This window comes from Centruroides vittatus, unplaced genomic scaffold (genome assembly GCF_030686945.1).
Source record: "Centruroides vittatus isolate TY-2023 unplaced genomic scaffold, ASM3068694v2 contig_345, whole genome shotgun sequence".
Lineage (NCBI taxonomy): Eukaryota > Metazoa > Arthropoda > Arachnida > Scorpiones > Buthidae > Centruroides > Centruroides vittatus.
In genome coordinates, this window is record NW_027122170.1 from 128,879 (window position 1) to 143,343 (window position 14,465).

Sequence of the window (14,465 nt, forward strand, 5' to 3'; positions counted from 1 at the left end):
ATAAATGAAATTAATTTGATATTAATGAATAAAAAGAAATATTACCTTCATTATTATTATTATTATTAGAAAGCTTTCTTTTCTTCATTAATACTGCAGAATTTCTAGGATTACTATTCTGTGATCAAAGGATATATAAATAAATTTAAAGTATGTTATTTGTAGTCTTCTTATAAATAATAAATTATTGTAATGCATATAAAAAATCTATCAGAATACTAGAAATGCTATTAATCATAAATAAATAATAAAATATTAGATGAAAATCCTATTAGTGAAATGTATATTTAATCTATAATGATTAAACTGTAAAATTTTGAAAACGAAAAAAATAGAATATAAAATATGTCAAAAAATTTAAAAGTGATTAAGTATCTTCCTAATTTTTCATTTTTTTTTCTTAGTTCAAATAGATTATAAATGAATATGAATATTTATTTCAGATCTTTTATGATTTTCATTGATGCAAATGTCAATCAAGTCAATAAAATTTCTGTAGTTATAGGCAAAATAACTTTACAGTGTTTTATAATAAATGTGTTTTGAGAAAGTTAAAATAATTTTGACACAAATTTATAGATGTATTAAAATTGTGTGTGTCAAATTCACACACACTTATTGATATGTGTATAATTTCACTAATAATTTTATTATTATTTACAATTCAATAAAAAATTCTATTATATACCTGATCTCATATGATCAAAATATCCAATTAAGTTAATCATTAATTTATTTATTTTTCTAAAATTCTCTCTCACCTTAAAATATACAGAGGGTGTAAATGAGATGATGATACACACAGATCAGGAGCAGGTTCAGTGTTCAAAAGTGATAATATTTGAATATACAGTGGAACCCTAGTTAACGAACGCCCTGGTTAATGACCAAATCGGTTAACAAACTTTTATTTTGCAAAAATTTTGTCTCAGATAACGGATGAAATTTGGATAATGAACGTAACGGTTTTTTGTGTCAAATTTTAGTTGCTGTTAGGTATGCGCGAGTTAAGCATTGCTTTTCCAAATGTTTGTGCTAAACTTCTATTTTCGGTTTCATGATTTATATATTTAATCAATATGGCATCCAAGAAAGGGAAAAGTGATAGTGGCAATAGAAAACAAAAATGCCCGATTACATTTGAGAAAAATTTTGATTAAAAGAATAAGACAATCAACTTTAGATCAATTTCTTGTTCATTACCAAAAGAGACCTTGACTTTAAGAATCTCCCGATGAAGTGCTACCCATTATTTTTTTGGAGGGATCTCCCTTCTAAGCATTAAGCTCCATATATCTCCACTCCTCTGCCACCAACTACAACAAAGGTAAGTACAGTGGATGTGAGCTCGCAGGTTTTGAGGGCATAAATTCGAGAGTTAAAAGGGGGTTCATGACCTGCAAGTTCGATAGGAAATCGATCGGATGTTGATTACACATCCGATCAGAAAGAGAAAACATAAATCCAAGGCATTGCGATCAGATCTGAAAGAGAAAACAGAAGTCACAGTCATCACGAGTCAGCAAATTAGTCATCGAACATTGAATAATAGACTGGCTCAGTACCAACAACGATTGGATAAAAACACCGATCAACTCTGGAAAGGGCGCGATTGTCCAGGAAGGTCTGAATCCAGTGTCTCCAGTCCCGGACATAAGACTGATTCCAGCTTCCATAGTCCAGGAGGTCGTCACATACAGTCATCGGACCACATATTGAGGTATATTGACTTTGTAAACTCTCTCCCACTAGAAGTTATTGGTTAGAGCGAGATTAGCAATAGGACTATTTTATCTGCATTTTGGCAGTAGTTATCTGTATACCTTTATTTTATGTGTATCTTTAGTGTATGTTCGCTTTTGTTAGTTAATAAACCTTTATTGTTATTTGTCAAACCTGTCTCCTGTCAAAGTAAGGACGCCTGTCGACTTACTGACGCACCTCCCCACTCACTTTTGCCCTCCTAGCCATCCAATGACAACGAGGTCGGGTTTTACCAACCCGTGCAGTGTAAGTGGTCAGCGAGGTTTTCCCCCTGACCCTCTGCTTATCTCACACTATTTTATTAAATAAAGTTTACATGTTTGTTGCTGTAATGATAGATACTATGTTTTCTTACATTTTCATCAAAGAAAACCTACTGTATTTTACAAATAAAGTCACAAAAATTTCGCAGGCTAGAATGGATAAATTGTATTTGCATTAATTTCTATGGGAAAAATTGCTTCGGTTAACAAATGGAGTCACGAAATGGATTAAGTTCGTTAACTGGGATTCCACTGTACTTATGATCAGAAATGTGCCATGTGAGTGGCAGAGCTGCAAACTTTTGTTTGATGATTTTATCCCTATGACTTTCACAAATGCATCTTAGGAGAATGGGTTTGTTTATTGCTGAATACTGATGGATTGTGTGTTGATGCTGTAATCTCTGTACAATGTCAAAGAAGTTCAGTCAAAGAAATGGCAGCCAGCAAATTCATTACATAATGTGTTTTTTGATGATATTTTGCTGATTTTCTGGAAGATACCTAGATGTTTTCTAATCTGTGTATCTGCTGCAACTATTCATTCTACAAGCTCTTCTTCTGCCCACACTGAAGTTTCACACTAAGCAAAACTCCATGGTCCTCTACTGCTTTTTCCAACCATAAGTATAATAAGCAAAGTATTTTAAGTATTTTACTGTATATTTATAAAAATTGATATATTGTATAACTACATATCAAAGAATTGACTCAATATCATAGTAATCAGTTCAGTGATTTTGAATTTTTATTAAACTTTTTATTATATATACACTCTGTTACAAAAGTATAGGAACACCATAAATTTTGTTTTTTTAAAATTTATTTTGAAATTATTACTGGAAATATTATTAATTATTTTTATTATTATTTTAATTATTTTATCAGGTTTTTTTACGTTTCATAAAACAGCATAAATTTTTTTTTCACAGATATTCATTTTTTGATGTGTTACAAAAGTATATGGTACACCACGTAAAAGTATCTTAAAAATTAATTTAATATAATAATAACTCATCGTAGACTGCATATCTTATTAAAACACTACACTCGTGACACCTTATAAATTTGCAGCCGAATAAACACGGCTGCAAATTTATAAGGTGTTACGTGTGTAGTGTTTTAATATAATAATAATTAAAAATATTACCACTACGTTAGATGTCATCATTTTTAACTGTCCTGGTGGCTTCTTTTGAATGTTTTACTTAATGTTATATAAACATTTTCAAAAATGCCTCGTGGAACTGTATTTCAGGAGCAAGAAATATGTAAAATTTATTATTTGAGTAGTTCAGGCAAGTCTCTGAGGCAAATTTCTGCAGTTGTAAATAGATCTATGAATGCTATTCTAAACATTTTGCAACAAGGTGAAAATTACAGGTAAAAAAGGAAGTCAGGATGGCCTAAATGTTTAACATTCAAGAATGAGAGAAAAGTTTTGAAGCTTAAAACTAATAAAAACATGTCAACAAAGCAAGCTGCTGCTGAATTACCAGTAGATGTATCTCATATGACTGTTTGGAGAATTTTAAAAAGCAATGACAATGTAAAATATTTAAAAACGAAGTTGAAACCACCTTTAACAAATCAATGTGTTTAAACTGGGAAGACAAGATGGGGTGGACTGAAGAATGGTAAGAAATAACGTTGAGAATAAGTTTAATTTAGATTGCCCTGATGGGTTTTCATATTACTGGCATGATTTAAGAAGAGAAAGCAGAGTTAAAATAAACCAGCAACAAGGGGATGGGTTTGTAATAATTTGGAGTGGTTTTGGATGGGGAGGTAAAACTGATTTAGTATTTGTTGACAAAAATATGAACTCAGAAAAGTATCAAGAATTATTGTATAATATGATTACATTTGGTGCATTAATTGGAGGTCATAAATGGAAGTTTCAACAAGATAATGCTCTCATTCATGCCTCAATGTCAACTAAAAATTGGTTTAAAAAAGAAAATATTGATGTAATTGACTGGCCTTAATGTAGTCCAGATTTAAATCCCTTTGAAAATTTATAGGGGATGTTAGCAGCCATTGTTTATCAAAACGGGAAACAATATGAATCTGTAAATCAATTGAAAATTGCAATAATTAATGCGTGGGGTGAAATTAAGGTTGAACAATTAAAAAAGAATTACCGTTTTTTACGGACTATAAGATGCACCTTAATTTTTAAGCAATTTTTTAAAAAAAATACCTATAAGACTCTACGGATTATAAGACGCACCTGAATTTTGGAGGCAATTTTTCGAAGAAAAAAGTGCGTCTTATAGTCCATAAAATATGGTAATAAACTCCATGCCTAACAGAATTTTTCAAGTAATTGTAGTCAAAGGGGGTGAAACCAAATATTAAAAATGTTTAAAATATATTTAAAAATTATTGTTATGTAATTTTATAAAGTGTACATATATTTTTGTAACACATCAAAAAATGAATATTTGTGAAAAAAAATTCATGCTGCTTTACGAAATGTAAAAAACCTGATAAAATAATCAAAATAATGATAAAAAATAATTAATAATATCTCCAGTAATATTTTCAAAATAAATTTTGAAAAAACAAAATTTATGGTGTTCCTATACCTTTGTAACAGACGGTATTTATTTATATCATAATACAAATTAACACACACAAAATAAAAATAAAGAAATTTAAAAAAAAAATATTTGAATGTAATTAAAATTTTTAAAAAATTATTTAATTGAAAGCAAAAAACATAAAATAACTATATCTCGATGATTAATACTGTAAATCTATATAAACATAAGAAAAAAAGACATTTTGTTTTATTATTTTTGTTAAAATTCTGATTTTTCTATTATTATTCTGATCATACCAAGATCACCCCATAATTAGAAATTTATATTTTGTCATTGTCTTCATAGTAAGCATTCAATATTTTAATTTCCCAATAATTAAACATTTAAAGATCTAATTTAAAAAAATTATATTCATACTATCACTGTCATATAATGGATTAGTTATTCACAAAAACTAAAAATTTTTAACATAACAAATAAATTATTAAAAATAAATTACCTTTTTATTTATACAACTTTTCTGTTCATGAAATTTTCCTGAGAGTAGTTTATAAGTAATCTGCTTATCTAATCCAACTGAAAACAATTATGATAAAAATCCATTATTAAATGAATCTATAATATTTATGAAAATATATAATTTACTCAAAAATAATTAATATTCATACAAATTACTAAAATATGACAACATTGTAATACTGGAAATTCTTGAAAAAGAAAATTTGGATGGTGTTTTTAAATTTCTCTTTACTTCATAAGTTTTTATAAAGTAAAATGACACTTTCTTTCTTTTGAGGCTGCACGCCATATTTATTGTAATTATTAATTTAAGTTAGCTTTAGTTTTCTTTGTTCTTCATTTCTTCTTCGTTCTAGAACCTTCCTTTATAATCCTTTTCCCTTGGACAGAATGACCAGTTCCAAGAAATAAGGTGAACAAAGGAGAGAACAAGACCCTGAGGCCAAAAAGACAACATGCAAGACATTCTTTGCCTAGACTGGGAAGCATACGAACATGGTGTAGAGCAGTGATTCTCAAAGTGGGGGTCGCGACGCCCAAGGGGGTCGTGAAAAATATTTGGGGGGGTCGCTGAAAAATTGATGCCAGATCAATTTTTTCAAATATTTTATAAATTTACTATAGATTCATGTTTAGAAATAATAAAAATAAAAAATATATAAAATAATTTTTACTTAAATAAATTGCACATATAAATAATAAAAATAATATAAATATTTAAATACGAGCCTAACCCCCTCCCTCCGGGGTGTTTTTCGACACATACTTATTCTTCGGGGTCCTTCGAAATTTTTAAGTGCAGAAGCGGGGTCGCGGTCCAAAAAGTTTGAGAAATACTGGTGTAGAGCATTCTGAGTCGCGTTAGCAACAACCAGAGATTTTAGAAAGAAGTGTAGGAAAACTAATATACCGAGGTATATTATTTCTGTGAGATGGGTATAAAATGAGGACTTCACAAAGAAATTTACAGGAATTTAACAACATGTTTATTTATATATACACCGAGTATCAATTGACTTATAGCTATACAGTATATTACAAAGGTTAATCATACGATTAATTAATTACAAGATTTCGGTCCTCCCGACAATTGGAGAAAATTAACGCTCAAAAATGAGTATGTAACCTCACGATAATTATACGACGTGTACCTCTGTCTTCCTGGCGCAGAACAGGTGACCCTTCTCATTAACGATCCTTCCTTTGTCTTCAAATATCGTATACGTACAAACATCCAAAGCACCAGTTGAAGGAAAAAAAAGTCCTTTCTCAGGTCGTACATTCCCTTTTATACCTCCCTCCATCCAGGGAATTTCTCTATCACGTGAGTTTCTCTATCTCTATCACCAATCGGCAGAGCGTAGCTGCATGATGCTATACATGGTGAAACCCGACACGGTTAACGGAATACAAAAAATCACAAAACAATACAGAAATCAAACACAATAGTCACGTAGCACTACATATATCCCCTGCAAAGAATCATTTTCCGAAATGTAATTTTCGGAAATCTATCCTTTTTTCCCTTAGGTGATACGGTCTCTCACTCCCTTCCGTTCCCTCCGGCTGATTCACACCTTCGTTACTGACATCCCCAGCCTGACTGCTACTACCCCTACTCCTAATGGCATGAAAATCTAGTAATTCATCATCTTCCTCCTCCCAAGGAGGTTCGGTGGTATTCTTAACAAAATTGGGCCTACGTTTTTTTGAAGCGATCTGACCATAGCATGGCTTTAGACGATCGATGTGTACTGTATCAGTATCTCTCATATTACACCCTTCTCCATTATACCTTCTTAAGCCTTTTTCCGAATTTCCGGTACTAAGTACTAACATTAACGACCACTTAACTAACGTTTTCGATCGTTTTCGGGCGACCTATGTGAGTTGATTTTACGGCAGTTAGAGAGGGATGTCATTCCCAGGTTTACGCACGATATTATTTTATATTGTAGGTATGTAGATGACGTGATGATCATATGGATGAACGGGCCGAACGTCCATGATTTTCTGCGCAGTGTTAATGACAACCCGTATGGGCTAACGCTTAAACTGGATCAAATATCGAGCACGGATGTGCACTTTTCAGACGTCACCATACAACTCGGAGGAAACAACATTTAAACGCGGGTGTATTACAAGCCCGACTACATACCTATGTACATACCTGCTGGGTCTGAAGACCCTTATCCGTATAAGATTGCGGCGTTCGGGACGTTAGTTAGGAGGGCGTACACTCATAACTCTAAAAGGGAGGACACGCTCACAGAGCTGGCACACATAGAAAACATAGCCGCTAGCCATGGATACAGACGTGGCCTAGTCCGTAAATTAGCGCATAACTTACGTAATACAAACGCGGCACATCACGCCGCAAGGGCATGGGATAGGTCCAGGTCGGGGCCGAACCAGCGCACGGTGGTCCAGTACAACAGAGGTATGCATGACATATACAAGAAAATAGTGCGGAAGAAGGGCACCGATTTGACGTTCTCAAGAACCCAATCGATCTATTCGCTACTCGGGAACGCCAAGGACAAGCCGGATTTTCTAAGAGCACCGGGAGTGTACAGTATCCCGGTAAGGGATCACAGGTCCCAAACGGATTTAATATACATCGGATCTACTAAGAGATCCGTGAAAAAGAGGATCGCGGAACATAGGTATGACGTCAACAAGTAAAGACACACCACCGCCCTCTTGACCTACGCCACCGACCCCGATATAAAGGCAGATTTTGATAAAACCAGCCTAATTAAAACATCATTCGACACGAACCGCATCAGGGCCTTGGAGACCCTTGAGATTTACAAGGCGTCTAAATCAGGGAAATGCATTAATTTCAAAGATGGAAACGTTTTATCATATGCGTGGAGATATGTCTCCGAAGTACACCCGCAATGGTAGCATATCAGAGTAGTGTACTATTCGTGTACGGATGTACGCAGTCATTTTTATGATTATATTATAGGCATTAAAAACAAGTTAGATCGTTCGCAATTATGGCACGCGGTGAGAGGTTCGATCGTTTGAACTTTGAAAGAATTCTATTGCATTCTACCTCGAAAACCGTCGAATAAAACCCGACGAAGATCGCGGAGGCGATCGAAAACGTTAGTTAAGTGGTCGTTAATGTTAGTACTTAGTACCGGAAATTCGAAAAAATGCTTAAGCAGGTATAATGGACATCATATGTACCGGTATGAGGATTGATTTTTCACCCTTCTACACGATAAGCAGTTGGATTCACTATCTTCGTGATCCGAAAAAGTCCTAAGTAATTTGATGAGAACTTCTTTTTCTTTACCCCTCTTTTTCTAACCCAAATGCGTTGACCTATGCTGAAATTCAACAACCTCCTCCCCCTATTACTATAATCACGGCTCTTCCGATTTTGGTCTTCAGCCTGTTGATTAGCCAAATCACGTAATGAATGTAGTTTTGTAATGAGAAAAGCTCTGCGTTCATATACAGTCATATCACACGGAACTTGATTAAGAGTCAGGGTGCGAGGGTCTAAGCCAAATAAAAGGTAGGCCGGCGACTCACTGGTTGAGGAATGATATGCATTATTATATGCGAAGCAAGCTGCCGGAATTAATTCATCCCACTCAATGCCCTCTTGATTACAAGATTTTGATATTATATTAATCAGGGACTTGTTCACACATTCACAAATGCCGTTTGCACATGGCCTGTAGGCAGTCGTCACATTACGAGTGATCCCCAGCCATTTGCAACAATCGGTGAACAACAATGAAAGGAAGTTGGTGCCCCGGTTCGACACTACAATTTCAGGAACGCCGTACCTACAAATCACCTCATCGAACAACACATTACTCACAGACCAAGCCGTTTGGTCTTTTAGAGGGTGGGCCTCAACAAAGCGTGTGCATATATCTATGATTACAAAAATAAACCTATTTCCTTGCTTTGTAGCATGGATAGGACCAATAATGTCAAGTGCAACCTTTTGAAAAGGAATTTTCGATGTTTCATTTGCTTGAAAACGAGCTTTTCCTTTATGAATATTTTGTCTCTGACATCTTTCACATTCTTTTAACACATCTTCGACCTTACGTTTTATGTTTCTTATGAAATAACTTCTCCCTATGTTTTTTGTGGTCTTTAATACCCCCCAATGACCGGAAAGTTGGTCCTCGTGGATGGCCTTTATTAACCTTGCAGCCAAGTCTTCCCCTACACAGATCTTGTTGACGTACTGATTTCTAGCTCTTATAATGTCTTTCTTATACAGGCATCCATTTATGACGAGGTAATCGGGATTTCTAATCTCTAACTCACTATCATTACTAATCCTTAAAATATCTCTTTTTATAGGACCAAAGACATTATCTCAGTCTTGAGATTCCTTTATTTCCTCCTTACTCGGAAACCCTCTTCCCGGTTCGTCGACATCGATGTGATTTACCCCATTAATGTTTCTAGAGAGGAAGTCGGCAACAGTGTTATCTACACCCATCACATGCCTCACTTCGATATGGTAATCCATAAGTTCCATAACCCAACGCGTCAGGCGACGACTACCGTTCTATATATTGCTCAAGAAAATTAATGGCTTATTATCAGAGAGGATTATAGTTCTCTGGCCCAAAATTAAGTACTTGTTTTCACCTCGCTTATGTTACCCTCAGAAAACCAACATCCCGCAGTGAGAGCCTCATCGCTCTTGATGATTTCCCCCGACATTCCACTTATGCAAGAATCATTTGGGACAATACATTTACTATTTTCTGACTTCACCCATTCCGTGAACTCATTCCTTATGACTGTTCTCTCGGCTCCAGTGTCTACTAATCCCCTAACCTTTCTACCTAATAAACTACCGCTGATAATAGGTAGCCCACGTTCATTTATTTGCACTTGTCTGGCCAGTTGTAAATTTGCCAGTCGGTCATTAGCCTGACCACCTGAATGATCGCTAACTAGTTTAAATTTCCTTTTTGTCTGCACTGCCGGGATATGTGACCCCTTTTTCCACACGAGTAGCATGTTCGCTTATCGCCCGTACTCTTTGTAGAATTTCTACTTTCTTTGATCAGTTCGAAAACTGATGACATGGATTCGCTTAATTTCTTAATTTCTGCCTCTAACTCAGATATGCGACTCCCTAATTTTCTCTCCTCCCCTGAGTTACTTGCATACTCTACACTAGCGCACAGCTCACTCACATTAGCCCGTTTAACGCAAGCTGCTTCAATCTCTTCTTCACCTTCGGCTTTTTCTATTGCCTCGTCTAAAGTTTCTGGACAAGTTTGCATGACTTGTTTTCGTATTTCAAGTATTAAGCCTTTAATAAATCTTTCTTTCACAGAATTGTCCCTCAGCATGGCCAAGTTTGGATTACGTGCTACTGCGCGTGAAAATAAAGTCTTTATCCTTATCCCGTACTCACACACATGCTCGCCCTTCCTATGAAAAATCTTGAGCAATAAATCAAAAGGGTCTTGCTCCCTTTCTCTATGTCCGAAACATTTAATGAGGGCTTCCTTTAGCTCCCTATAGCTCTCAATCCCTTGATCCTTAAGGTCAAAAAGAACAGACAAAGGCTCACCTTTTAGTTGAGCTTGGATCACGGTGACCTTAACAGTTTCATCCCAAGAGGCTAGTGTAGCAACATCTTCAACTGTCTGGAAAAACCGGCGCACATCCAATACGTCGCCCGGTAGGTTTGAAAAACACGGGATCATCCCCATGAACCCAGTTACAATGGGAACATTCCCAACCTCTGGTACCCCGGTTGATTGTGACCCTCTGGTGATTTGATTTTCCATTCCAAAGACAATTATATAACCCTATAGATACAATATACAACAATATGCAGTTAATTGGACCTTCGTCCTAATTATACCGACAACCTTTTCAGGGTTAATCCAAACCATGTTATAACAGTCCTCTTACAAACTTACTACCCAGTGAAGATCCTGTCGCGGACACCAATGTAGGAAAACTAATATACCGAGGTATATTATTTCTGTGAGATGGGTATAAAATGAGGACTTCACAAAGAAATTTACAGGAATTTAACAACACGTTTATTTATATATACACCGAGTATCAATTGACTTATAGCTATACAGTATATTACAAAGGTTAATCATACGATTAATTAATTACAAGATTTCGGTCCTCCCGACAATTGGAGAAAATTAACGCTCAAAAATGAGTATGTAACCTCATGATAATTATATGACGTGTACCTCCGTCTTCCTGGCGCAGAACAGGTGACCCTTCTCATTAACGATCCTTTTTTTGTCTTCAAATATCGTATACGTCCAAACGTCCAAACATCCAAAGCGCCAGTTGAAGGAAAAAAAGGTCCTTTCTCAGGTCGTACATTCCCTTTTATACCTCCCTCCATCCGGGGAATTTCTCTATCACGTGACACAGGGTAAACCAATCGGCAGAGCGTAGCTGCATGACGCTATACATGGTGAAACCCGACACGGTTAACGGAATACAAAAAATCACAAAACAATACAGAAATCAAACACAATAGTCGTGTAGCACTACAGAAGTCTAAGGAAAGGATCCAGTCTTATCAGAGAGGCGATGAGGAAGTGCAAAAACTAAGTATAGGAAAAGAAGACAAGGACAGGATTTTATTGAAGAAAACAACAATGGGCCATCTATATAAGAATCACGTGTGGCATCCCACCCAACAATAGACGAGTGAAATACGCCGAAAAAACCCCGGGTATCCCCACTTCTACTATATACTAATTCTTATATCTTAAATCTATCCTTTTCTGTCTTTAGTAGTAAGTTAGTATATAAGATTAGTTTTTAATCTTTCGGACCTGGTCATATTGTTGCGATCGGGATATATATATGTACTTTGGATGTATGAAAGTATTGTTCGTGCTGTAATTTTGTACAATATAGTATTGTACCGTGACATTGGAATCCCTAATAAGAATCTGTATTTAAAAGCACAATAAATTACTTGCAATTTACAATGCAAATAAATTACTTCCAAGATGTTGGAACGTTTTCATGTGACAGAATTCGAAACTCGTTTCTTTCAAAAAGGAATATATTCGAATTTATTACTACTAAGCCTGAAGAAGAGCCTAGAAGAGGCTACGAAAACGTTTGCGACCCGAATACTAATCACTCCGGTTATCTGGTTTTACGTAAGTGTATTTTTTGACTAAAAATTTAATTTATAACATTGCTTGTGCACAATGGTGATATTCAAAACATTTAACAAAGGGTTCGCTAACAGAAAATTTTTCTGTAACAATTTTGGTCTGGAAACAATAGTATGTTGCAGATTTAAACACTTTCGTATGTGTTCAGTCCCATTGACCTTTTTTCTTTTTTTTTTAGGCAGCAACGTTTTCAACCTGAACCTATCGGCAGGAATACTTTGTATAAAAGCTTGCTTAGTTTTATCATCACTTTAAACTACTTATTGAAGAAATAAAGCAACAGATATTTTTAATAGTTTGTTTATTCCAAGTAACCTACTTTCTGTTTCTAACTTTATTACTTTTGGATTCAGGGATCCCTACAGCCTCGGGGCCCAGGCCCGGTAGGCCCTGCCCTAAAGATGGCACTAATTAGCAACATTAGTGCAAAAACACTGACCTTAAGATACCCATATAAATGAAAAAGAGGCATTTGCAAAATTAAGTCAGTTAAAATTTAACATTGTTTATTTTTTTTTTGATAAATAATAAAAAAAGAGTGTTCAAAATGATTTATTTTGTATATATGTTAATATTTTTCATTCAAAATATTTTATAAACATAAAAATTGGCTTTTTTTTAATCAGAAAAAGTCATAGGGAAAGCAGGTAAACAACAAAAACCTTTTAAATCAGTTATTTTATCATTAGGTATTATTATAATAATAGATACAGCCATAATTATTATCGAACCCAAAACAAACATTATTCGAGTCATAATTCTAGTCCAATAATTTCCATATCATACTTCGGTTTTTGCAGGTTATATTGGGGATCTTTGCTTTCACACGTTTATCACTAGCCAGATGATGACCTTGTCTTAGCCAGGATTTAACATGCGGAGTAGCGTCGAAATCTTCCAAACTTTTTCCCATTAAATTAATTGTCATTAAATGGCTGGTTGTATTGATTAGTAAAGAATTTCTCTTAACATCCATAATATCATTCATCATACTAAACCCTCTTTCAGCTTCAGCCGAATTAACAGCAATTACATTTAAAATTCTTCTAGCTCTCAAAATAGTAATTGGAATATTTTTCTGTTTTATTCTCTGTCATCCACAAAATCTCGAAAATCATTTACAGGAACAATGTATTTTAATATTTTATTTAACTGTTTTATAATCTATTTTCACCTTCAATCCACAGTGCTTCACAAACATTATCCGGCCAAGTTTCATGATTTAATACATTGAAAGAATTCAAAAGATCATTATACTTTTCATTTTTATTGTCGAATAATAAACGAGTTGTCATGTGTTTTACTAAAGAATCAAATAATTTTTCTCTAGAAAATACAATTGATGTTTTTTTTCCTACTAACTTCAAACGGAATATTGTATTTTTTAGTACTAACAATATTTTCTGCTTCTATTTCATGTATGCCCTTATTGTTTTTTTAAATTTATAAGTACAGTTATAGTTCGTCTTATTAACCTGTCAGCTTTAATAAGTGATACATTTCTTTCCTGTAAGGCTGTAGAAAGTCAAGCAATTTCTTCTAAAATGTCATTCATTAAAGCTAAATCTTTCAAAAAGTTTTCATTTTTAAAATATGAAACCAATCTTGCTTCAGGATTATTATTAAAATGACTGTACAAGGCTTGATACGATTTCCAAACTGCTTTGACAGTCCTAGCACTGCAGGCTGCCCATCGAGGTCCAAATATTCTCCCTATTTTAAGTACTTCTGTTCCAAGTTCTTTAGCGACGGCATTTAATTTTCTCCGATGTTTATTTGAAGTATGATGATAAACATAAAGTTTATCGAGAAAATGCTTAAAATGATTTACTACTTTGATATCTTTTATTACATCATCTAGGGACAACTGAATGCAATGTGCTAGACAGTGCCAAATGCAAATACCTGGAAATTTTTGTTCAATTCTTGTTGCCACTCCGGACTTTTTTCCCAACATTACACTAGCACCGTCTGAGCAAAATCCAATAAGATTTTCTTTTAAATATTGTTCATCAAAACCATGTTTTTCAAGAACTGTCATTAAAGTCTTAAAAACGTTTTCTGATGTTGTTTCTTCTAATTCGATCAGATCAATAAAAATTGTTATGCTGTCCTCAAAATCCATCACTTCAGATTTCAAATAAACAATTAACACTTTTATGTGAAACAGTTGAGGCTTCATCAATAATAAC

General features: G+C 34.4%; 1 protein-coding gene across 1 annotated transcript in view; it reads right to left on the reverse strand.

The window, feature by feature from the left end:
- LOC136974163 (probable ATP-dependent DNA helicase HFM1) overlaps window positions 1-14,465 on the reverse strand; it is a 257,012-nt gene that overhangs the window by 224 nt on the left and 242,323 nt on the right. Inside the window, 2 exon segments of the mRNA XM_067268965.1 lie at window positions 46-118; window positions 5,076-5,152. Of these exon segments, the coding sequence (XP_067125066.1) occupies window positions 46-118; window positions 5,076-5,152 (150 nt within the window).